This window comes from Lepidochelys olivacea, assembly GCF_965140295.1.
Source record: "Lepidochelys olivacea isolate rLepOli2 genome assembly, chromosome: 24".
Lineage (NCBI taxonomy): Eukaryota > Metazoa > Chordata > Testudines > Cheloniidae > Lepidochelys > Lepidochelys olivacea.
Genome location: NC_140434.1, coordinates 19,143,630 through 19,167,682, shown reverse-complemented (window position 1 = coordinate 19,167,682; position 24,053 = coordinate 19,143,630). Strand labels below are relative to the sequence as shown.

The 24,053-nt window shown below is 58.2% G+C and overlaps 1 protein-coding gene across 3 annotated transcripts in view; it reads right to left on the bottom strand.

The window, feature by feature from the left end:
* The window catches only part of NECTIN2 (nectin cell adhesion molecule 2), a 47,590-nt gene extending 24,489 nt beyond the window's left edge, over positions 1 to 23,101 (bottom strand). For all 3 annotated transcript variants that reach the window (XM_084614067.1, XM_084614069.1, XM_084614068.1), the window contains exon 1: positions 22,890 to 23,101. In XM_084614067.1, the coding sequence (XP_084470193.1) occupies positions 22,890 to 23,082 (193 nt within the window). In that variant the 5' untranslated portion in view covers positions 23,083 to 23,101. The remainder of the gene's footprint in view (positions 1 to 22,889) is intronic.
* Between the last annotated feature and the right edge of the window lie 952 nt (positions 23,102 to 24,053).

Genomic DNA, 24,053 nt, shown 5'->3' with positions numbered 1-24,053 from the left:
ACGTCCTTCCCAGAGCCAGGAGAGATCCAAGACAGATCCAAATGTCGTGATTCACAGCCTAGAGAGAGACTGAGCTGATTAGTGATTGTAGGGGGAGAACAAGAGAGACACACCCCCATGAGTATCCCACACTGAGCTCCAAGCCCCTGCAGCCCAGAGATGGCCAGCTCCTCACTAGGGATGCCCCTCTGACAGGGAAACGTGGAAGGCTGGGAGCCTGAACCCCAGAGAGTTACAGATGGGTTTGGGGGGATAATTCCGATAGGAGCCATTTAAGTTGCAGGTGTTATTCTGGGGGTCTGACTAGATGATCTAATGGTCTCTCCACCTATGGACCTGCTTTTCCTGCCTGCCCGGGACCCTTGTACCCACAGATCCAGGGCGATTCAGGTCAGAAGGGACTGTTCGTGCTTGCAGTCTGACCTGCTGTATAGCACAGGCCAGGGAATTCAACGCAGTCCCCCTGCACAAACCCGCCTCTCAGCGAGAGCCCACCACTTCCCATGGGAGTCCCTCCCAATCCACTCAGAACTGATGCCTTGTTTCCAGTTGTACCATGTCTGGCTTTACTGTCCCATCACTGGCTCCTGTTCTGCTTCTCTGCTCGGTTCAGAGAGCCTTTCAGCGCCTGGGACAGTCACCTCCTCAGGGGCGTTGGAGCAGCGTGTAGAGGGGCGTGCCAAGAGCCACTGAACCAAACTGTAAACTCTGCATGTGATGGAAACCACTTCGACCCCCCGACCCCTGCACCTCGTGACCCTTGTGAGACACTAGCCAGACCGAGCACGCTCAGTCTCGCTCCAAGGCATTTTCTCCAGCCCTCAGATCATTTCTGCAGCTCTTCTCTGCCCACGGGTTTAACTCTATGGGTTTGGGGCACGCAGAGCCCTGTACGAACGCGCCTGTTCCTGGGTCGTTTGCCCAAGTAACAACGCCTGGGCAAGGGCTGCACAGTGAATTGCTCCGATAGAACTGAATGCTGCAGCTTTGTAACCGGTCCAACTGCATGCTTAGACCTAAGCCCACCTCCAGCCAACCCAGTGTGTCCATTTACACCAGTTACCTGAATCCCTTTAAACCCAGACCTTAAAGAGGTGCAGCTCTGCATATAGACAAGGCCAAGGGACAACTGGGGCCGGTTCAGAAAAGGGAAAAGCTAGGCTGCATACCATGGAAAAATATCACAACAGAGAGATGGATCAGGCTGGAGAATTGTCTCCCCAAAGGAAGAGCTGGGAGCCCCAACATTGGGCAAGGGGTCCCTGTATAAATAGCCCCACGCCCCATCCCATCAGGGATGCACCAGATGAAGATCTCTTCCGCCGTGCTGCCATGAATTCGTAAAAGAGCAAGCGTGCAGTTTAAAGCACTGTCACCCTCCCGCGCCCCAATCCAGAGCGAGGGAGAATCGGGCAGAGGCTGCCAGCCGTGGGACATGGGAAGGTTTCTAGCCCAGCCAGCTGAATGCTGCTACAGGTGCTGATCAAACGCACTCCATTTAACAGGCCCCCTTGCACCCGATTTGTTCATCCCGCTAACCGGAGACAGCGCTGCTCTCCCAAGGAGAACCATGCAGGGTCTGGGAGCCTCCCCCGGCCATCTGTCTGTCCAATGTGCCATTGTATTCCAGCACAGACAGACTGACTCGTTCTATCCACAGCCCCAGACCGGCATGCACAGATACACGCCCATCCAACTCTCTCACACAAAGGCTTCCACCTCTCCCTGTACAGTCACTAATCTGAAATTTTCGTGACTCAGGGCCACATAAGACCCATTGTTTTTGTTTCTTAAACTCTTCCTCCCCCCACCCCGATTTGGCTGGTTTTGCCTTCTGCTTTTTGAGCTGTTTTCTTGTCTCCTGACACCCCACCCTGCCAGCCAGGAGAGCCAGAATGGACTTTTTCCAAACAAAAGCGGCAAGTCTCAAATAAATCACATGATCCTGGGAGCTGGGTCTTTATGAGGAAACATCAGACAGCACAAGAGTCATGACAACAGCAGCACAAGTCAGGCAGAGCGCTGGATCTCCCCAGCCCCGCCCCCAGTGTGCATCTCCACACCGTGTCTCCATGCGGACATCCCTGCTCCCCCCCTTACCTGCATGGCTGTATCCATACAGACGGCGTGTTTATACATACAGGGATGCAGGCTGAAGGCACAGTGCATTTTCAGGCTGCTGAAGCCGGTCCGGCTCGGACTTCGCTATCTGAGCCACTTCCATTGATTCGGCTTCACCCTCCCGTGCCCAAGACATTTACCCGATTTCATGAACCCCCAGCCAGGGGGACACGCGCTGCAAATCGGGAGCTGCCTGCTTCCAGTTAAGCAGGTAAGAGCCTTGGGTCTGAGGTCAGAGGGCCCCGACAAAGATTAGCCCCAAAGGCCCCCAGCTGCAGCAGTACCAGTCCCCCGGGGCCCAGGACCACTCACAGCCGCCTCCCTTCAGCTGAAGACGTGCACCTCTGCGGGTGTCCTGGTGGTTTGGATTTGCCCCAAAGCTGCAGCTTATCTCCTCGCACCAGTCCTGACTCCTGTTCCAAATGCAGACAGCGGTACAGGGCCTGCCAGCCACCACCTCCCTCACACACACCCCATCCCAGACCACTGCAAGAGTTAGAATACCCCACGGATAAGAACAGCCCCGTGCCTCACTCCCTGAGCCAGCCAGTCCCCCACCCCGGGAAAGGCCCTGAATCCCATTCCCCACCCCACTCTGAGCCAGCCCACCCCCTGGCTGCTGCTCCCAGATGGGAATTCCCCCTTAGTATGACTCTCATACACACAGCCCCACCTATCCCATAGCTGGGCCTGCATCTGAGAGATCACGGCCACCACCCCAACCTGGCCCACAGCTCCACAGGAACTGGCCAACATCGTGTACTACAGCCCTGCGCCAGTCCCAGGCCTGGTGCCGTCAATGGCAGCAGCTCCCCGTTGGCCCCGGGGGGGGGGGGGGAACCAAACACTGTCGCTAATAAATGCTTCGTATGTATCTCAGAAAACACCTGTTACTCACCAGACACAGCTGGTAAATGACTCACCACCATCACATAGTGAGTTGGCAGCAAAGCTACCAATGGAACATAGGAGTCCTGGCTCCCAGCCCCCTGCTCTAACCACTAGACACTGCTCCACTCCCAGAGCTGGGATAGAACCCAGGAGTCCTGGCTCCCAGTCCAGCCCCCTTAAGAACTGGCCCATTCTCCTCCTCCAGCAGAGCTGCAAGCCTGTGTCCATCCAGGCTGGGGGCACACAAAGCATGGTATCTGGGCAGAGATTTGGGGGACATGGATGCAAATCCAGCCCACGCACACAAAGGCCCCATGTCCCCTGCTACAGAGATGAGGATAGCAGACGGCTCAGAGCAATGCAGCCCAGTTCTCCCCGCATTTCCAGGCTGCTGGGTAAGATGCCACCTCCTCTGCTTCACAGACAGTAACCTACTGTCCCTGCCACAGCTGCCTTCCTGTCTGGCTGGGAGGACATGCGACACTGTTTCCTGCACACACACCCAGAGATACACCCAGACAATGCAGAAAAGGGAAAGCAACATGCCTGGGTCAGCAGAGAGTAAAGGACAGAGGGATTGGAGCTGGGGAGGCTTCCACGCACTGAACAGGGACGGGGAGAGAATTGGTCATACTTTAATCACTGTGGCTGGCCTGGCTCAGCACACTACAGCCTGGATAGAACATAGAATCATAGAATATCAGGGTTAGGAGGGACCTCAGGAGGTCATCCAGTCCAACCCCCTGCTCAAAGCAGGACCGATTCCCGACTAAATCATCCCAGCCAGGGCTTTGTCATGCCTGACCTTAAAAACCTTCTAGGGAAGGAGATTCCACCACCTCCCTAGGTAACGCATTCCAGTGTTTCACCACCCTCCTAGTGAAAAAGCTTTTCCTAATATCCAACCTAAATCTCCCCCACTGCAACTTGAGACCATTACTCCTTGTTCTGTCATCTGCTACCACTGAGAACAGTCTAGAGCCATCCTCTTTGGAACCCCCTTTCAGGTAGTTGAAAGCAGCTATCAAATCCCCCCTCATTCTTCTCTTCTGCAGGCTAAACATCCCCAGTTCCCTCAGCCTCTCCTCATAAGTCATGTGTTCCAGTCCCCTAATAATTTTTGTTTCCCTCCGCTGGACTCTTTCCAATTTTTCCACATCCTTCTTGTAGTGTGGGGCCCAAAACTGGACACAGTCCTCCAGATGAGGCCTCACCAACGTCGAATAGAGGGGAATGATCACGTCCCTCGATCTGCTGGCAATGCCCCTACTTATACATCCCAAAATGCCATTGGCCTTCTTGGCAACAAGGGCACACTGTTGACTCATATCCAGCTTCTCGTCCACTGTAACCCCTAGGTCCTTTTCTGCAGAACTGCTGCCGAGTCATTTGGTTCCTAGTCTGTAGTGGTGCATTGGATTCTTCCGTCCTAAGTGCAGGACTCTGCACTTGTCCTTGTTGAACCTCATCAGATTTCTTTTGGCCCAATCCTCCAATTTGTCTAGGTCCCTCTGAACCCAGGAGTCCTGCTCCCAGTCACCCCCCCAGTCCAATAGGCCTCACTCCCCTCCCAGAGCTGAGATAGAACCCAGGAGTCCTGGCTCCCAGCCACCCACCCTCCGGCTCTAACCACTAGACCCCACTCTTCTCCCAGGGCCCCTGTCTCAGGCTGGCTGTGGGATACACTACTTTCCCTTGTGGCTCCCTCCTCCGCTAGCTCTGCCGAACCAGAACCTTTTGAGCTGCAATTTCCCCTCTTCAGCCCCTCCAAAGAAAACCCGGGTTGTAAACTGTGACTCAGGACACCTGGGTTCACTTCCCAGCCCTGCTGCTGGCTCCCTGTGTGACCAGGGCCAGTTCCTGCGTCGCCCAGAACCAAACTCCCCAGCTGCAACGTGGGGAGATGATCCTGCCTTTGGCCACTTAGACGGCTAACATTTTGGGCCAAGGATTGCGCCCAGCTCTGTGTCTGCACAGCACCACGCCTGACTGGGGGGGCCCTTGCAATCTCAGCCTGCGGGCCAGCACCCAGCACAATGGGGGAGCCCCTGATATGGCTGGGGGCAGCTGCAGGCATCCGGCACAATGTGGGGGGACTCGTTTTGATCTCGGCTAGTGGGAGCCTATACAGCGCCCAACAGGACTGCCCCCCTGCCCCCAATCACGCCCAGCCCCTCCACTGCATTTTGGCTGGGAGGGCGAGGTCTGTGCAGCACCCAGCATGAGGGGGGAGTGGGGCCCCTCAGCCCTGTGTAACAAACAAACCCTAATTGCACCATCCCTGCGCTCCACTTAGATCAGTTTGATAAACGAGAGAGGAAAAGGCTCCAGGCAGATTTTTTGCCTGATGATTTTGCTGCAGAAGAAAAGGGTTTTTTTGTTCCCAGCCAGCTAAGGGATCTTTGCGAGAGAGAAAGACACACACAAAGGACAGACGGCCACAGGGCCGAGACACACAAAGGACAGACCGCCAATGGGACAGACACACAGACTGTTTCACTTTTTAAAAATAGCCATAGCTGCTGAGGGACTAGCCTGGCAAATGCACCCATCCCCAAACCCCTCTCCACTCCGGCTTTCAGAGCCCTCTCTTAGGATTTGTCCCGCAGTGAGGACCATTATCCCAGCGAGCCAGGCATGCAGACCCCCTACCCGTAATGGGAAGCGACAGAGCCCTCTCGAGCTGTGCGCCACAGTCAGTCTAATTCTAAGAGCGTGAATGAAGCGGCCCCTAATTTAATAAGAAACCAGATCGAGCGTGAGGCGGGAGCATTAAAAATTCAGTTTTACATGAGGGGAAAAACAAAAACCTGAAACCGAAAAGGAGGCGGCGGAGGGTAATTGCAGAGCTGCATTATATCCTCCATTGCTCGGGGAAGCTCCCAGAGACCCGACTGAGCTGAGATCAACCTGGACTTAGTAGGGGGCTTGGTTATCCCCTTTTTCCTAGCTTTATAATTACAGTCTCTAACCCAAATCCCCCTCTTTTCCCTTCTCAAATCTACATTGCTAACTAGCACTGTTGTGTTGCTGTTAAATGGGCCCCACAGCCCAGAGGTGCATCTCAGAGCCAGGTAAGAGAGCCCTGTAAAAACAGCCCCCGTGCGCCACCCCACCCCAGAAGCAGCCACATCTCAGCACAGCAGGTACAAGGTAAACACAAGCAGCTGGTATTGCCAGCCTGGACCACACCCCCAAGCTGTGGTGCTAAGAGGCACCTGTTCCTCATCAGGAACATTTTGGGAGGGGGCAGCAAACAGAGAAGGGGGACCAGGATTGTGTCTGACTCTCCCTCTCCCTGCCTCCAGCTGAGTCAACAGGACCAGACAGCAGCAGCGGGGCTGCAAATGCACAAGCGTCTCCAGCTGGACCAGCCTGGCAGCCACCACGATTCCCGCACCAGCTTCACGCACCCAGATAAGATTCCCACCACTGCGGGTGAGCCAGGGAGGGGGCTAGCGGCCCCCCGCCACCTCCCCCCATGCTGCTTCAGTCAGCTCTGTGGACAATGCTGGCTCCGCGTCGCAACGGGGTGGGGCGGGGCGATCTACAGGCTCCAGCAGCGGTAAGAAGCAAGTTACATGTAAAATCACCTTCCCACTGGGCAGTTCAGGTGCCAGGTGCCAGTCTTGGCCGGGGGGAGGAGACAAGGCCCTGAAGTGCTGGGTGCTCCAGTGTGAGGCAGGGGCATGGGGTGGGACAGCAGCCAGATGGAAACACGCATTGGGAAGAGAGGATGACAAGACACCCCAATGCATAGATGGGGGAGGAGACGCTCCGGCCATTGTTAGGGGCTCGGAGCCAGGACTCCTGGGTTCTATCCCTGACTCTGGGAGGGGAATGGGGTTTAGTGGGTTAGAGCAGGTGTGGTTGGAAGCCAGGACTCCTGGGTTCTATCCCAGCTTTGGGAGGGGAATGGGGTTTAGTGGGTTAGAGCAGGTGTGGTTGGAAGCCAGGACTCCTGGGTTCTATCCCTGACTCTGGGAGGGGAATGGGGTTTAGTGGGTTAGAGCAGGTGTGGTTGGAAGCCAGGACTCCTGGGTTCTATCCCTGACTCTGGGAGGGGAATGGGGTTTAGTGGGTTAGAGCAGGTGTGGTTGGAAGCCAGGACTCCTGGGTTCTATCCCAGCTTTGGGAGGAGAATGGGGTTTAGTGGGTTAGAGCAGGTGTGGTTGGAAGCCAGGACTCCTGGGTTCTATCCCAGCTTTGGGAGGGGAATGGGGTTTAGTGGGTTAGAGCAGGTGTGGTTGGAAGCCAGGACTCCTGGGTTCTATCCCTGACTCTGGGAGGGGAATGGGGTTTAGTGGGTTAGAGCAGGTGTGGTTGGAAGCCAGGACTCCTGGGTTCTATCCCAGCTTTGGGAGGAGCACCATTCCAATAGCTCTAGCTACAAGAATGGATGGGGGCCCAGTTAACCTAGTTTGCCCTCTTGGCTGGCGTCACACAGCAGGTCAGACAAGATATTCACAACAGTCCCTTTTGGCTTGGACAATCTATGAATAACCCAGGCCAGGGAACGACACTCGGCAATTCACCCTTTGCAGCTGAGCGTTAACACAGGGATGACACTAACGTCCACTGAGGCCCTCAGGACTGCGGGGCAGGGACTGTCTCATGTGTTTCTCCCCCCAAATACAGCCTCTGGCACTACTGCAAAGGGTGAGCAGCCCGCACAGGAAACAGCAGCGAGAGGGGCCCAGACACAGGAGCCTTTCACATTCCCAGCTCTGCTGCGATGCAGGGAACCAAACACGAGACTTGCAGCATCCATGGGCTGGCAGGAGGCAGGTTCCAGTTCCCTGGTCAGCAGCCATATCAAGGGAGTGATTTCTGATCCGGGATGGGGGCAAGGAGTCACCCCAAAGGGCTCTGGGGGAGCTGAGCACATTCCCCGGCCTCAACTGTGCTCAGACAACATTTAGCCTGGTCTGCACATTTAGCCTGGTCTGCATGCACCTCGTAGCCATGGCTATACAAAGGACACACTAATCCTTAATGAATACAGATTTAATGCCAGTTATCCTCAGGGATCGGCCCTGGGTCCAGTTCTGTTCAATATCTTCCTCAATCATTTAGATAATGGCATAGCGAGTACACTTATAACATTTGCTGACGATATCAAACTGGGAGGGGTTGCAAGTGCTTTCGAGGATAGGATTAAAATTCAAAATGATATGGACAAACCGGAGAAATGGTCTGAAGTAAATAGGTTAAAATTAAATAAGGACAAATGTAAAGTACTCCATTTAGGAAGGAACAACTAGTTGCACACACACTAAATGGGAAATGACTGCCCAGGAAGGAGTATTGCAGAAAGGGATCTGGGGGTCATAGTGGATCACAAGCTAAATATGAGTAAATTGTGTAACTGTTGCATAAAAAGCAAACATCATTCTGAGATGTCTTAGCAGGAGTGTTGTAAACAAGACAAGAAGTAATTCTTCCGCTCTACTGATTAGGCCTCAACTGGAGCATTGTGTCCAGTTCTGGGCGCCACATTTCAGGAAAGATCTGGACAAATTGGAGAAAGTCCAGAGAAGAGCAACAAAAATGATTAAAGGTCTGGAAAACATGACCTATGAGGGAAGACTGAAAAAATTGGATTTGTTTAGTCTGAAGAGACGAGACGACTCAGAGGGGACACGGTAACAGTTTTCAAGTACATAAAAGGTTGTTACAAGGAGGAGGGAGAAAAAATATTCTCCATAACCTCTGAGGCTAGGACAAGAAGCAATGGGCTTAAATTGAAGCAAGGGAGGTTGAGGTTGGATATTAGGAAAAACTTCCTAAGTGTCAGAATGGTTAAGCACTGGAATAAATTGCCCAGGGCGGTTGTGGGATCTCCATCATTGGAGATTTTTAAGATCAGGTTAGACAGACACCTCTCAGGGATGATCTAGAGAATACCTCATCCTGCCTTGAATGCAGGGGGCTGGACTAGAGGACCTTCTTGAGGTCCCTTCCAGTCCTATGATTCTGATTGCTAGAGGCCCCAACAGAAATCAGGACTCCTGCCCCCCGAGACCGAGGTCAGAAGTCCCCATCATACTGGGTGCTGCAGACACGGGAAGAGACTCCCAGAACGTCCAGTCTCAACAGACCAAGGCAGGATCATTATCCTGCATTACCGATGGGAACGGAGGGCTGCAGTGACTCTCCCAAGGTCATCCAGCGAGTCTGGCAGCGCTGGGAAGAGAACCCAGGTGTGACACGTCTCATGCCAGCTCTTTAACAAGGCCACTCTGCCCAGGCTCCGATCAGGGCCTGAGGAGCCAGCTGATCCTGGTGCATGTTTGCTGTCTGGGGAAGGGAGAGGCAGCGGATCAAAGCAACCCACACTGATTATGACCGACCACTTCTTAACCTTCCCCTGGAGACGCTGAATGCAGGGAGGGGCACGGGCAAAGGCCGCTTTCCCAGCCCCCGAATCAATCTTCTCTTCTCCGAGCCCTTCCCACTTTGTTTACAGCACCAGAACCGGACGCAGTATCCAGTGACGGCCTCACCCATGTTGTACATAGAGATAACACCTCCACCCTGCTCTGGCTTGCTATTCTCCTGCCCAGACACCCCAGGGACCCATTCACTCCCCCTTAGCGACAGCATCGGCTGCCAGCTCATGCCCAGATGACCCTCTGTCACGGAGTGTGGGGGAGTCCAGGCCCTGCACCCCTCTTCCTGGGATCCACTGAGACTCTCAGCCAGCCAGTAAAACAGAAGGTTTATTGGACCACAGGAACACAGTCCAAAAACAGAGCTTGTGGGTACAACCAGGACCCCTCAATCACGACCTTCTGGGGGAGCAGGGAGCTTAGACCCCAGCCCTGGGGTTCCCTGTGTTCCTCTCCCCAGCCCCAAACTGAAACTAAAAACTCACCCAGCAGGTTCCCTGCTGCAGCCCCTGTTCACATTCCTGGGCAGAGGTGTTACCTCCCCCTCCCCCTCCCCCTCCTGGCTCAGGTGACAGGTTCTCAGGTCTCCCATCCCCAGGGCACATTCCCAGGTCAACACTCCCCCCTCCCTGCTGAGTCACATCGTCACATCTCTCCCCCCTTCGAGACTGAACTGAGCGGGGTCACGCTGACCAGTGACCTGGGGAAGTTCGGGGCCCCCTCTCCGGGACAGCGCATCCGCTATCAGGTTGGCACTTCCCTTCACGTGGACCACGTCCATGTCGTAATCCTGCAGGAGCAGGCTCCATCTCAGGAGTTTGGCGTTGGCTCCTTTCATCTGGTGCAGCCAGGTCAGGGGAGAGTGGTCGGTGTAGACGGTGAAGTGTCGCCCGAAGAGATAGGGTTCTAGTTTCTTGAGGGCCCACACCATGGCCAGGCACTCCTTCTCGACGGCCGCGTAATGTTGCTCCCGGGGTAGCAACTTCTTGCTCAGGTACACGATGGGGTGTCTCTCCCCCTTTTCATCCTCCTGCATTAACACCGCCCCCAGTCCCGTGTCTGAGGCGTCGGTGAACACCACAAAGGGCTTGTCAAAGTCTGGGTTTGCCAGAACTGGGCCACTGACCAGAGCCTTCTTCAGCGCCCGGAAAGCCACCTGGCACTGCTCGGTCCAGACCACCTTGTCTGGCTTCCCCTTCTTGCATAGCTCCGTGATGGGGGTGGCGATGGCGCTAAAGTGGGGCACAAATCTTCGGTAGTATCCTGCCATCCCAATAAAGGCTTGGACCTGCTTTTTGGTGTGGGGAGCGGGCCAGTCTCTGATCACCTCCACCTTGGCTGGTTCTGGCTTTAGGCGGCCGCTCCCCACCCGATGGCCCAGGTAAGATACTTCCGCCATCCCCACCTTGCACTTCTCCGCTTTTACAGTCAGCCCAGCCCCCTGGAGTCGGTCCAGCACTTGTCTAATCTGGGACACGTGGTCCTCCCAGGTCTGGCTAAAGACACAGATGTCATCAATATACGCCACGGCAAAACTCTCCATCCCCCTCAGGAGCTGGTCCACCAGGCGCTGGAAAGTGGCCGGCGCTCCCTTGAGGCCGAAAGGCAGGGTCAGGAACTCATAGAGCCCCAGAGGGGTGATAAAGGCCGATTTCAGTCGGGCATCTGCATCCAGCGGCACTTGCCAGTAGCCCTTTGTAAGGTCCATGGTGGTAAGGTACCGAGCTCCTCCCAGCTTGTCTAGGAGCTCGTCCGGCCTGGGCATGGGGTAGGCATCAGATACAGTGATGGCATTGAGCTTCCGATAGTCCACACAGAACCGGACCGACCCGTCCTTTTTGGGGACCAGCACCACCGGCGAGGCCCAAGGGCTGGCAGATGGCTGGATCACCCCCAAAGCCAGCATGTCCCGGACCTCTCTTTCCAGGTCCTGAGCAGTTTTCCCTGTGACTCGGAAGGGGGAGCATCTTATCGGCGGGTGCGACCCTGTCTGCACCCGGTGGACAGTCAGATTAGTGCGTCCAGGCTGGTTGGAAAACAGCTGTCGGTACGGATGCAGCACCTCCCTGACCTCAGCTTGCTGGGCAGGGGTTAGCTGATCCGAGAGGGGAATTGTTTCCAGGGGGAAACCAGCTCTGGTCCCAGGGAATAGATCTACTAAAGGGTCATCTCCCTGCTCTTCCCACTGTCCACACACGGCCAACACCACATTCCCCCTGGCATAATATGGCTTCATCATATTCACATGGTACACCCGGCGGTGGTGCGCCCGGTTTGACAGCTCCACCACATAGTTTACCTCATTGAGCTGCTTGACGACCTTGAAAGGGCCCTCCCAGGCGGCCTGTAGTTTGTTCTTTCTCACTGGGATGAGAACCATCACCTGATCCCTGGTGGCGTAGGCACGGGCCCGTGCCGTGCGGTCATACCAGACCTTCTGCTTCCTCTGGGCTCTGGCCAGATTCTCCCTGGCCAGGCCCATGAGTTCAGCCAGTCTCTCTCGGAAGATCAGGACATACTCCACCACTGACTCTCCATCGGGAGTGGCCTTCCCCTCCCACTCGTCTCTCATCAGGTCCAGGGGGCCCCTCACCCTCCTTCCATATAACAGTTCGAAAGGCGAAAATCCGGTCGACTCCTGGGGCACCTCCCTGTACGCGAACAGCAGGTGAGGTAAGTACTTGTCCCAATCCTGCGGGTGCTGGTTCATAAAGGTTTTCAGCATCATCTTTAGCGTCCCGTTAAACCTCTCCACCAGCCCGTTGGACTGGGGGTGATAAGCTGAGGCCCAGTCGTGCCGGACCCCACATTTCTCCCACAAGCACCGGAGCAGGGCCGACATGAAGTTGGAGCCTTGGTCTGTCAAGACTTCCTTGGGGAACCCCACTCGGCTGAAAATGGTCAGGAGCGCATCGGCCACGGTGTCGGCTTCAATGGAAGCTAAGGGCACTGCCTCGGGGTAGCGGGTGGCAAAATCTACCACCACCAGAATGTATTTCTTCCCCGACCGGGTCGTCTTGCTGAGAGGCCCCACGATGTCCATGGCCACCTTCTGGAAAGGCTCCTCTATGATGGGCAAAGGTCTCAAAGCCGCTTTCCCCTTGTCCCGGGCCTTCCCCACCCTCTGACAGGGGTCACAGGATCGGCAATACTGCCGGACCGTGGTAAAGACCCCGGGCCAGTAAAAGTTCTGTAGCAACCTCTGCCGGGTGCGCCGGATTCCCTGGTGCCCTGCGAGGGGGATGTCATGGGCCAGGTACAGGAGCCTGCGGCGATACTTCTGGGGGACCACCAGCTGCCTCCTGATCCCACAGGACTCTACTTCCCTTGTGGGAGCCCATTCTCGGTACAGGAACCCCTTCTCCCACAGGAACCTCTCCTGGCAGCCTCTCCTCATGGTCCGTACCACACTGAGGTCGGCCAGGTCCCTGAGCTTCCGCAAGGAGGGATCTTTCCTCAACTCGGCCTGGAACTCAGCGGCTGGGGAAGGGATGGGGCCCGGTTCCCTCTCGCTGGCCAGGTCCGAGGCCTCCGCCTCTCTGAGCCGTGCCCCTCGGCCCTCCCTCCCCACCAGGGTAGGGTCCTGCGCCTCCGGTGTGATACCCTCCCCGAGGTCAGGGCGCAGTGCCCCTCGCCGGCTCTGGCTACGCGTCACAACCAGGGTGGCCTGGGGCTTGCTTGGCCAGTCCTCTAGGTCTCCCCCCATCAAAACTTCAGTGGGCAAATGGTGGTGTACCCCCACATCCTTGGGGCCCTCCTTGGCCCCCCATTTCAGGTGTACCCTTGCCACGGGCACCTTAAATGGGGTCCCGCCCACCCCTGTCAGGGTCAGATAGGTGTTGGGCACCACCCGATCTGGGGCCACCACCTCGGGCCGGGCCAGCGTCACCTCCGCGCCCGTATCCCAGTATCCATTGACCTTCCTCCCATCCACCTCCAGGGGAACAAGGCACTCTCTCCGGAGGGACAGCCCCGCGCCCACCCTGTAAACTGAGCACCCTGAGTCCAGAGCCTCCAGCCCTCTGGTGGAGCTGGCCTGGGGTACTCTTCCCTCCGGGGCAGGTGGTAAACTGGTAGGCCCCCTTTCCTGGGTCGTCTGCCCCTCGTCCAGCTGGGTCCCTACCCAGTTAACCCTGGGTAGGTTGGGTCTGCTCAGTTTGTCCCTGAGCCCGGGGCACTGGGACCGTACGTGGCCTCTCTGGCCACAGTGATAGCAGCTCAGGTCACGTTGGTCCCCTCGAGCGGGTCAGAGGGGCCCGACGCCAGGCGTTCCCCGTGGGAGGGGGTTCTCCCTATTTCCCCGCTGGGAGGTCCCGTGGTGACTCTCTCTCTGCATCGGGGGGGGCCTGTTCTTTTGGGGCTCCTCCCGGCTACCCCCTGACCGACTGTTCACAAACTCGTCGGCCAGCTGCCCTGCGTGCTGGGGGTTCTCGAGCTTTTTGTCCACCAGCCACAGCCTCAGGTCGGAAGGGCACTGATCATACAGTTGCTCCAGTACGATTAGGTCCAGCAGGTCCTCTTTAGCTCGGGCCCCAGCTGTCCACTTGCGGGCATACCCCTGCATCCGGTTGGCCAGTTGTAGGTAGGTGACCTCAGGCGTTTTACGCTGACTCCGGAACCTTCTCCGGTACATCTCGGGGGTCAGCCCAAACTCACGGAGCAGGGCCTGTTTGAACAGTTCGTAGTCCCCTGCCTCCGCCCCTGTCATTCGGCTGTACACCTCCACGGCTTTGGGGTCCAGTAAGGGGGTGAGAAACTGGAGCCTGTCTGCAGGGTCAACCCTGTGCAGCTCACAGGCATTCTCAAAGGCCGTCAGGAAGCTATCTATGTCCTCCCCCTCCTTCCGCTGGGCCAGGAGCCACTTATCAAAGCTCCTTGCAGTCTTGGGTCCCCCCGCACTCACCGCAGCCGCAGCCGGGGCCCCACTGCTCCTCAGCCTGGCCAGCTCCAGTTCATGCTGTCTTTGTTTCTCCTTCTCCTGACGCTCATGTTGACGTTGTTTCTCCTTCTCCTCCTGCTCATGTTGACGTTGTTTTTCATGATCCTCCAGCTCCCTCATTTTCATCTCCCTCTCCCATTCCAGCCGCCTCCGCTCCAGGGATGGGGAGCTCCGCCGGGAGGATCCCCTGCTGGGTGCCGGGGTCAGGGTGCCCTCGGTATTCGCTGGGCTTCCCCCAACCCCTCCCCCAGGCCCAGGTAGGAAGGGTCTCGGGATGTCCTCAGCAGCAGTCTGACCCCTCCCAGCCCGGTCAGGCCCCAGGGCCCACGCTGCGTCTGCCGGGCGGCTTCCCTCAGGGACAGGGATCGGGTCATCCAAGCGATCCCTCTCCTCCAGCTGGGCAATCAGCTGTTCCTTGGTGGACCTCCCGATGCGCAGCCCCCTCTGCCTGCACAGCTCCACCAGGTCGCTCTTCAGGCGTTTAGCGTACATCTCCCTGCTGGCCCCTCGCAGGCCGGGCAGCTTCCCACGGTTTCCAGGAAAAGCCCCTCGTGTGCCAGTCTTTCTTGAGGTCACCGACTCTTTGCCAGGGTCGAGCTGCAGACTCCTCCGCCCCTGGGACCGCTCGCTGCAATCCCCCGGGGGACCCTGTTACTGCAAAAGTCTTTCTCTCTGGTCACACATTCCCAGGGGTTAACCGCCCCCCGAAACCGTCTCTCTCTGAATCTTCAGCACGCCTGGTCCCCGTCAATTCCCCTTCGTTTTACTGCTCCCCAGTCACTTACTGCAGGAAGCGCCGTTCACGGGGTGCAGTAGATCCCACCGCTGCCACCAGTTGTCACGGAGTGTGGGGGAGTCCAGGCCCTGCACCCCTCTTCCTGGGATCCACTGAGACTCTCAGCCAGCCAGTAAAACAGAAGGTTTATTGGACCACAGGAACACAGTCCAAAAACAGAGCTTGTGGGTACAACCAGGACCCCTCAATCACGACCTTCTGGGGGAGCAGGGAGCTTAGACCCCAGCCCTGGGGTTCCCTGTGTTCCTCTCCCCAGCCCCAAACTGAAACTAAAAACTCACCCAGCAGGTTCCCTGCTGCAGCCCCTGTTCACATTCCTGGGCAGAGGTGTTACCTCCCCCTCCCCCTCCCGGCTCAGGTGACAGGTTCTCAGGTCTCCCATCCCCAGGGCACATTCCCAGGTCAACACTCCCCCCTCCCTGCTGAGTCACATCGTCACACCCTCGAAACCTTTCCAGGATACAAGCCACCAGCGTAAGCCAGATTCTTTACATCCAACAGGTAGGGAAACCATGCGAGACAGCAACGGTCATTTTTCTAGATGTTAAGGCCAGAGGGGCCATTCCCCATCCCCAGAGGGGACATCGCAGGCCAGCAAGTTTCACCCAGTGACCCTGCACTGAGCCCAATCACCTGCATTTGGCAAAAGCCCCTTCCAGAAAGGCCCCCGCTCTGGGTCCGAGATGGAGCCACGGCCCTCGGGAGTTTGTTCCCCTAGTGACCCCCTCAATGTCAGACTGCTGCCTCCTGTCGCAGCTGGGATTTGTCTGGTGGCAGCTGCCAGCCCCGGCTCCTCTGCCTTCCTTTGCTAGCTCCGTGGCTGCAGCTCGCAGGATTTCTCCCCGGGATGGCGCTCAAACCCCATAACCAAGTCAGCTCTCAACCAGATTGCACTGCGTCCATCTCTCCCCATCAGACCTTTTTCTCCAGCCTTAGATCGTTTCTGGGGCTCGTCTCTGCCCCCTCTTCAGCTTTTCCACAGGCGCCCCCAGAACGGGACGCAGAATTCCAGGATCCGTCTCACCAAGACAGAGGTAAAATCACCTCCCTGCTCATACACCTGAGGACTGTGACTTGCCCATGGCCACCCAGTGGCCCAAAGCTGGGAGAGAACCCAGGAGTTTTGGCTCCCAACTCTAAACCACGAGACCCCACTCCCCTCCCAGAGCTGGGAGAGAACCCAGGAGTCCTGGCTCCCAACTCCCCCACCCCTAACCACTAGACCTAGGGTGATCAGATGTCCCGATTTTATAGGGACAGTCCCGATATTCTGGGCTTTGTCTTATATAGGCACCTATTACCCACCACCCCGTCCCAATTTTTCACGCTATCTGCTCACCCTAACTGGACCCCACTCCCCTCCCAGAGCTGGGAGAGAACCCAGCTGAACCCAGGGTCTGAACCATAAAGGCCATCCAATCCGGAGCACAACGGGCAGGAGAAGAGTCTGCAGCCCTGGGGAATCCGGGAAGGGGACGATGGGGTGTGTGTGCCAGGCCAATCAATATGGTTTAATAAATATAACCCACAAGATGCAGCAAGCAGCCCCTGGGGCGGGGGTAATTTAGATTCTCCCTCGTTTTTTAAACACATGCAAATGATGGGGGAGGGGAGAAGTAGGTCACCCACCAGGAGGCTGCCCTGCATGGTGAGGGCGGGGCAGTGCTGTTTGATGTAGTCACAGCAGGCAGACAAAGCGGTTTCAGTGGAAGGGGCCTGGCAGCAGACATCCACTCCCCTATCTGCCTGGTGCCAGACCGCGGACAGGGCGGGGGAGAGAACTAACCCCTGGAAGGCAGGCCAGAGGGTGCGGGGCGGGGGCAGGTGATAGGCTGGGAGAAGGCACAGCTGCCTGCAGGTCAGCAGGGGGACACAGGAGCCCCTGAGAGAGTAACCGAAGGGGGGGCTCCCTGCAATCTCCCCACGACTGCAGCCCCCACCTGGCAGACCTGTCCCTGCTCCCTGAGTCCCTTCCCTGGGAAGCCAGTCACAGCCCTGCCACCCCAAGGCCAGCACTGGAGGATCAACGAGACGCAACTCTGCACTTCAGAGAGGCAGATGCCCAACGACAAGGGGAGGGCGGGTATCCCCGTTTTACAGACAGGAAACCGAGGGACAAGCAGGAAGGACACTTGGCTAATCTTACAATGCCAGAGCCGGGGACAGAACCCAGGAGTCCTGGCTCCCAGCCCCCCTGCTCTAACCACAAGACCGCACTCCCCCTGAGCTTGGGTTAGAATCCGGGAGTCCTGGCTCAGCACTGTAGCTGCAGAGGACAGAGCAGTCTCTCCTCACATTATGCCGCCACATCCCTCGCCGTGCAGCTGCAATGAGCCCCCATCTCAGCCCAAGAGTCACTTCCAGGAAGGCAGCATCACAGCTGCGGCGCAGGGTGGGGGTTGCACGTCTGCCAGGATTACGCTCCCTGTCCCGCAGGGCCCGGGGGGACACCCCAGTTCAGGGAGATCTCTACGAGCAGAGACAGCGCTTCACAGCTCATCTCTTCAGTTCGTTACTGAGAAGCCCCTTCCTCCTCCCTTCCCCCACTGCCAGACACAGCAAACAGGGCTACAACACAGCCCCTGCTCTAAACACCAACCCATTGAGAGAACCCAGGAGTCCGGGCTCCCAGCCCCCATTCCCCACTAATGCAGGAGGTGGCCTCAGGAATGTTGGGCATTGGAGACAAAGGCAGGGCGGAGCTGGGAGTAAGGCTGGAACAGAGAGGCGGGAGTGGGAGGGGGGTGCAGAGACAGGGCACAGCACAGCACAGCGGGGACTACGGAGTGGGTTGTTCCCAGGGACAGACAGTACTGGGATGCAGCTGCTCCCTGCAGCCTCTCCCACTCCCTTCGGCCAGTGCAAACAAAGTCAATGGGCTTTGCATTGGCTGCTTGTCCCAATGCAGCAGGGCCCCAGTGCAAAGGGGTCAGTGCAGGCAACGTCTCTGCCATGGCCCCCCAGCCTCCAGCACCGTCCCTGGCAACAGTGGTCTCTTTGGTGTCTGGCTTCTAACTATTGGTACAGTCTGGGCCGTGAAATACCAGCTCTGTACCAGCCAGCCGCTGCCTTTTCCTGGGCCTCCGATCCCAGCGGTAGCGAGGGGAGGGCGATCCCCTCTGGCTATTCAGACTGAGCTCTTTGGGTAGGGACCATCCCCCGGGACCCCTGCAGCTCCCGGCACGATGGGGGTGGACAGGTGCCGTCACAATACAAATGACGCCAGGCTCACCGGCTCTGCCCAAGGACAGGCTCCCGTAGGCGAGGTGCTAACCTGGGGCTCAGGACGCCTGGGTTCTAGTCTCAGCTCCTTGTACATGTCACTGAATCTCCCTGTGCCTCTGTTTCCCCATCTGTGGATTGGGGCAGTTCCCAACCTCACAGAGGCGCAGGGAGGCCAGCCAAGTCCACTGATCTTTGCAAGCTCCTGGATGCTTAAGGCTCAAATCCCACCCAGTGGACAGGACCCCGGGATTCACTCCAGCTCAAAATGGGGGTGAGCTGCTGTACAGCCGGAACATGCCACAGACGTTTGCCCCGTCACCAAGGCAGGAGGAGGCAAAGGTGCAGTGCTGGGGGAAACCGGGACCTCGGCCTGATGGGGACTCTGACCCAGCCTGCACTGGGGGCGGGGGTGTCGCCATGCCATTCCTGCAGCTCTAGGGCCAGCTGCAAGTTTTCTCCCATTGAAATGGGATTTTTGCAAACCCAACTTTGTCGAAACCCAGAAGCTGCCCAGTGCGATGTCTGGGTTTGACCAATTCCTCTCGACTTTTGGTGAAAATAGATTAAAAAAACCTGATTTTCAAAAAGCCCCATTCTCTTTAACCCTCCCGCAAAGCCTTTCCCAAGGAAAAGAGCTACTTTTGGGATGAGCTCTAGTGTTGGCACCAGTGCAGACAGACAGACAGACACACGCACCCAGAACAGAGGGGGTGGACGGGTGTGATTCATGGAGCAGGATGAATCGGAGCATCCGGGGGTTTCCCAGGGCCACGTGGCCAGCAGGAGAGGAAGGGGTTAATGCTCCCAGGCTGGGCCCTGAGCCTGCCTTTCTGTGTGTCTGGCTCAGCCAGGGTGTGCTGGGCTCAAGGGGAGTGGACAGGGGAGGGGAGTGGGGCTGCTGGGGTTCTCAATGACCGAGGCACCCAATGACAAGCTGGCACACAGGGCTCAGCGTGGCTCAGGTTTGGCCCAGCTGCCCCCATCATGGTGCCAAACCCGTGCCGTGCTGCAACCAGGCCCAGCAGGTCAAAAGCCCAGACTGGCAGTGGGGCCCAGCCCTCTGAGCCATTGGAGCAGCTGCTGCCTGGTGGGTACGGAGGGGTGGGGGGAACTCTTTCTTGCACCCCCCCCCATCCCACCTGGCTGGCCTCCTTTTCCAGCTCTCCCCTCCACACAAGGGCTGTGTTTCCCTCCCCAACGGGATGGGGCCTTCATGGGACACCAAACTCCAAAGGAGAGTGCAGCAAAAGCAGTTTGGGAACCTGTGGGCTAGAGCGCACTTGGCCCCCCTGAAGCAGGCAGACCTGCACTCCCTAAGCACAGGGTGCCCAATACACACCCTACATTCCTACACACCCTCCTCCTGACACAACCTGTATCCCTACAGCAAAGCTGTACACGCAGTGACTGCAAGTTGCCAGTAGGACCTGTGCCCGCAGAATGTTCCCTAAGCACACCGCACGCACTCTGCCTTTCTCAGCAGGATATTTTACATCTAGAGCACCTGGGTGTACCGCGAAAGGCCCCCACCCTCCTGCAGAACCGCCCCTCACAGAGGGTATGCCTAATGTCCCTAGACAGGGCCCGTACAGGCCCCCAACCCAGCAGCCTGCCACCAGACCAGGGAGACAGGCAGCCAGCTGGGGGCCCTCTCTCCGCTATACCCGCCTCAGGGCAATAGTCGCACTGGGCTGAAGCCAAGCGCATGCAGGTGCAGCAGAAAGGAGCCGCGTGCGTGTAGGGTCCATTTTAACATCCCCTGTATACACAGGGGCAGTGCATGTGATGGGGACATCACACATTTCAGCCCCAGAGTCCATCAAATTTGGCTTCCCCTCCCTTTCAACGATTGAAGTCATTTCCATCAGCAGTGAGGGAGCAGAGGTCACACTGACGCCAGGACCGGCTGCACTGCATGTCTCCCGCAAGAATAGCTGGGATGCTCAGAGCAGCCAAGCGGGGTCAGACCAATGCACAGATGCTGGAACTGGAGGTGCTGGAGAACAGTCAGGAGTTTTCATTCCACAAAGCCAGGATGGGCAGGGTTGGTGTCCCTAGCCTCAGTTTGTCAGCAGCTAGGAATGGGCAACGGGGGATGGATCACTGGATGATTCCCTGTTCTGTTCATTCCCTCTGGGGCACCTGGCACTGGCCACTGTCTGAAGACAGGATACTGGATGGGATGGACCTTTGATCTGACCCACTATAGCAGTTCTTATGTTCTAAAGCATTTTCCAACCAAGCTAAAATTCCAGTTTCCTGGGGTGTATGGTTTTGGGGGGGGGGGGTTGTTTTGCTGTTTTCCCTCCAGGTCAACCCAGAAAAATCCAAAACATGAAAATTTTCAATCCATTTTGTCAAAAACCCACAAAGAAAATGAAGTTTTCCCAGGAGTTCCCGTTTCCCTTGAAAAGCCAGGGGGCTGATTAGACTAAGAAAAAAAGACTTCAGAGGCAAGATTTGTTTGTAGCTAAAATGGCAGAGCAGCCCATAGGAAATAAGGACAGGGCTGTGCTCGGCCATTATATGGCCTCCTTTGCTGTCTTAGCAGAGCTTCCCACAACATCTACCCCCCACTCCTATGAGCTAGGGGCAAGAGCACCTCCTCATGTTGCAGGTTGGGAACCAAGACCCGGGCGTGGGGTGCATCGACACAGCAACTGGGTGTGACTACCGCACACACCAGCATAGCTTGCCCTGAGCTAGCGGCAGCCCGGACTAAACCCCCGCGTACAATCACACCCAGGACAGGGACCCCTTCACATCCCTGAGCGGCACGGCTGTGCTGGCAGATGTCTGTGGTGTTCGCAAACACACACACGCACGCGCACACCTGGTCTCCGCTAGAAGCCAGTAGTGCGATAGATCCCAAGGCCAGAAGGGCCCTTGGGATCATCTGGCCTGACCTCCTGGATGACACAGGTCAGAGACCTGCCCCACAATCGTTCCTATTGGAGTCCAGGCATTTTTTAACCCATCTAGATTTAAGAATTGCCACCTTGATTTAAAAACCCGCCATACCTCTTGGTGAATTGCTCCAGCCAAGGGTTAGTTTCCTTTTCTGCCTGCCCCAGATGAACAGGTTCACCTTATTTCCAGTCTGAATCGTTACATGGGGGTGAGGCCTACCAAGGACAGTGAGACCAGGATAAAGGTGGCACCCACAGAGCTCACTTTGCTTCGCACAACAGGAAGTGGTGATACCCGCTATAACTGAACTCCCATTCGCGCTGCAGGCTCCAGAGGGGTGGGGCACTGGTTCTGGGGTCCTAGCCAGCTGGACTGCAGGGTCCCATTGCTCAGCGGGACAGGAACCAAGCTCTACCCAGAACGTGGGGCCCACCCAGAGCAGGACTGGGCCAAGGAGTCGCCGATCCTGGTGCCATGTTAGCGACAGAGGCGAAACCTTCTAGTATGGACAAGGCCTGTGTCACAGGGGGCAGAACAACAGAACCCAGGTGTCCGAGCACCAGCTGGAGCATGGGGGAGGGGCCGGCGTCAGGGTTAGGGGCCTTCCGCTAGCCTAGTTAGCCTAGTGTTTACACGGAGCTGAAAGCAGAGTGAGTTTAGCGGAGTCGCTCCCAGTCTCGGTTTCAGAGACCTCGGAGTAGGAGTTCACTTTCCCCCGAGATCCACAGTTTCTGCGATACCTTTCTCCTGCGCCAACGCCCCAGGCTCTCCTGGGATCCGGTGACTTCACACAGCTGTTCCCACGGGCCCCACGCTCCGGACGCAAGGCAGAGCCGGCCCCCTGCGCCATCAGCCGCTGTCCTGCCCCGGGGCTGCGAGCCCTTTTCACAGCTCCCAAGGGTCGTGGGGCGGGACGCGATGTCCCAACAGCCCCACGCCGGGACAATGGGGGGCCAGGACCCCACCCGCTCGCTCCAGTGTGGGGAGCCGCCGGGGTAAAAGAGGTTCCCCCCGCGGGCTGAAATTCCCCACATTCCTTCGGGCAGAGGGGGGGCAATAGGCACTGACCCCCCCCTTCAGCTGAGCAGAGTCCGAAGGCTACGCCCCCGCCTCCCGGCGCCCAGCCAGAGAAACAGGTTCCCTGAACCTCGCCATCTTGGGAACAGAGAAAGTTTATCCAGGGAGAGGGCAGATGCCAAGGGCCGGAGTTCGGGGGTGGGGGCAAGACCGAGGGGGGCGCGGGACAGGGGGGAGGTGGCAGAACTGGGGGGGCATCGGGGGCGAGTGAGGGGGGCGAAGGCGGGATGGGGATGCAAGGGGTTAGGAGGGATCGGGAGGGGGGACGCAGGAGGGACCAGGGGAACTGGGGGCGCAGGGGGGATTGGGGAGGTCTGGAGGGGGATGGGGCGCAGGGGAGATCGGGGGTCTGGAGGGATCGGGGGGCTATGGGGGGATCGGGGGGGACACAGGATGGGGGGCGCAGGGGGGACTGGCGAGGTCTGGAGGGGGATGGGGCGCAGGGGAGGATCGGGGGGTCTGGAGGGACCGGAGGGCGCAGAAGGGGTCTGACGCGGGATGGGGGACGCAGGAGGGATCGGGGGGATGCCTCCCTTACCGCTCAGCAGGCACCAGAAGACGAGGCTGCGGGGCGCGCCCATGGGACGCAGGGGGCCCCGCTGGGCTCGACCCCGGCTCGGTGTCCGGCCGCGTCCCTCTGTCCGGCCGGCGCCGCTGTGTCCGTCCTGCCCCGCACCGCTGCCCCGGTCTCCTCGGCGCCCGCCTGCCAGAGCCCAGCCCAGCCCAGTCATGCGCCTGGCCCGGCCCGGCCCGGCCCCAGCGCTAGCCCCGCCCCGCCCCGCCCCGTCCCCACCCGGCACCCCGCCCCCGGGCCGGCTCCCCCCACCCAGCCTGCGGACTCGGGGGGCTCCGGCCCGCGCGCGCCCCCAGCCCTTAGCAACCGGGGCTCAGTCCCCCCTGCCCCAGCCCGGCACTCAGCGCCTCAGCCCCCCCGGGCACGGACCCTCCCCCCAGCCCTCAGGTGGGGATCCCCAGGCGGGGGCACCTCGGGGCTCAGGCGCCTCCCGGCCCCTAAAGCCCCCTCCACGGTCAGACCTGGACCCAAGCCCGCCGCGGCGGAGTCGCAGTCCAGGGCACAGCAGGGTGTCCGCACCCCAGACCCCCGGCAGGGGCCGAGAACGGACCCCCACAGGGTCTGGGGTGCAGCCATGTCCTGCCTGCACCCCCTGTGGACCCCGCAAGTCCGGCAGGGCCAGGAGCCCCCCGGCGGCCGGGATAATGATCAGCGGTGATGGGTTTATAGAGGGGGGGCTGGTTCCTCAAGGCCCCAGCACCCCACACCTGGCCTGAGCAGGAAGGGGCTCTATCAGGCTAAAGGAAAGAACCCAGGAGCCCTGGCTCCCAGACCCCTCCCACTCTAACCACTAGACCCCCCTGTCCCTCCCAGAGCTGGGGATAGAGCCTAGGAGTCCTGGCTCCCGGACACCCCCACCATACCCACTCCCCTCCCAGAGCCAGGGAAAGAACCCAGGAGTCCTGGGGTCAGGGGAGTGATGCCCACCCTAGCAGAGACTGGAGAAGCGTGGCTTCTCCTTGCACATCCCACTGAATGCAATTGGTTACCTTTCTTGGGAGACCTACATCCCAATATCCCAGACCCCCACCTGCCCCTTGATCAGGTGCCCGCTGAGTCAGCAGCTGTCTCAGGGTAACTTGCCCAATCCCTGATTCCTGCTCCGCTGTTAGGGAACAGGGTGGTGAT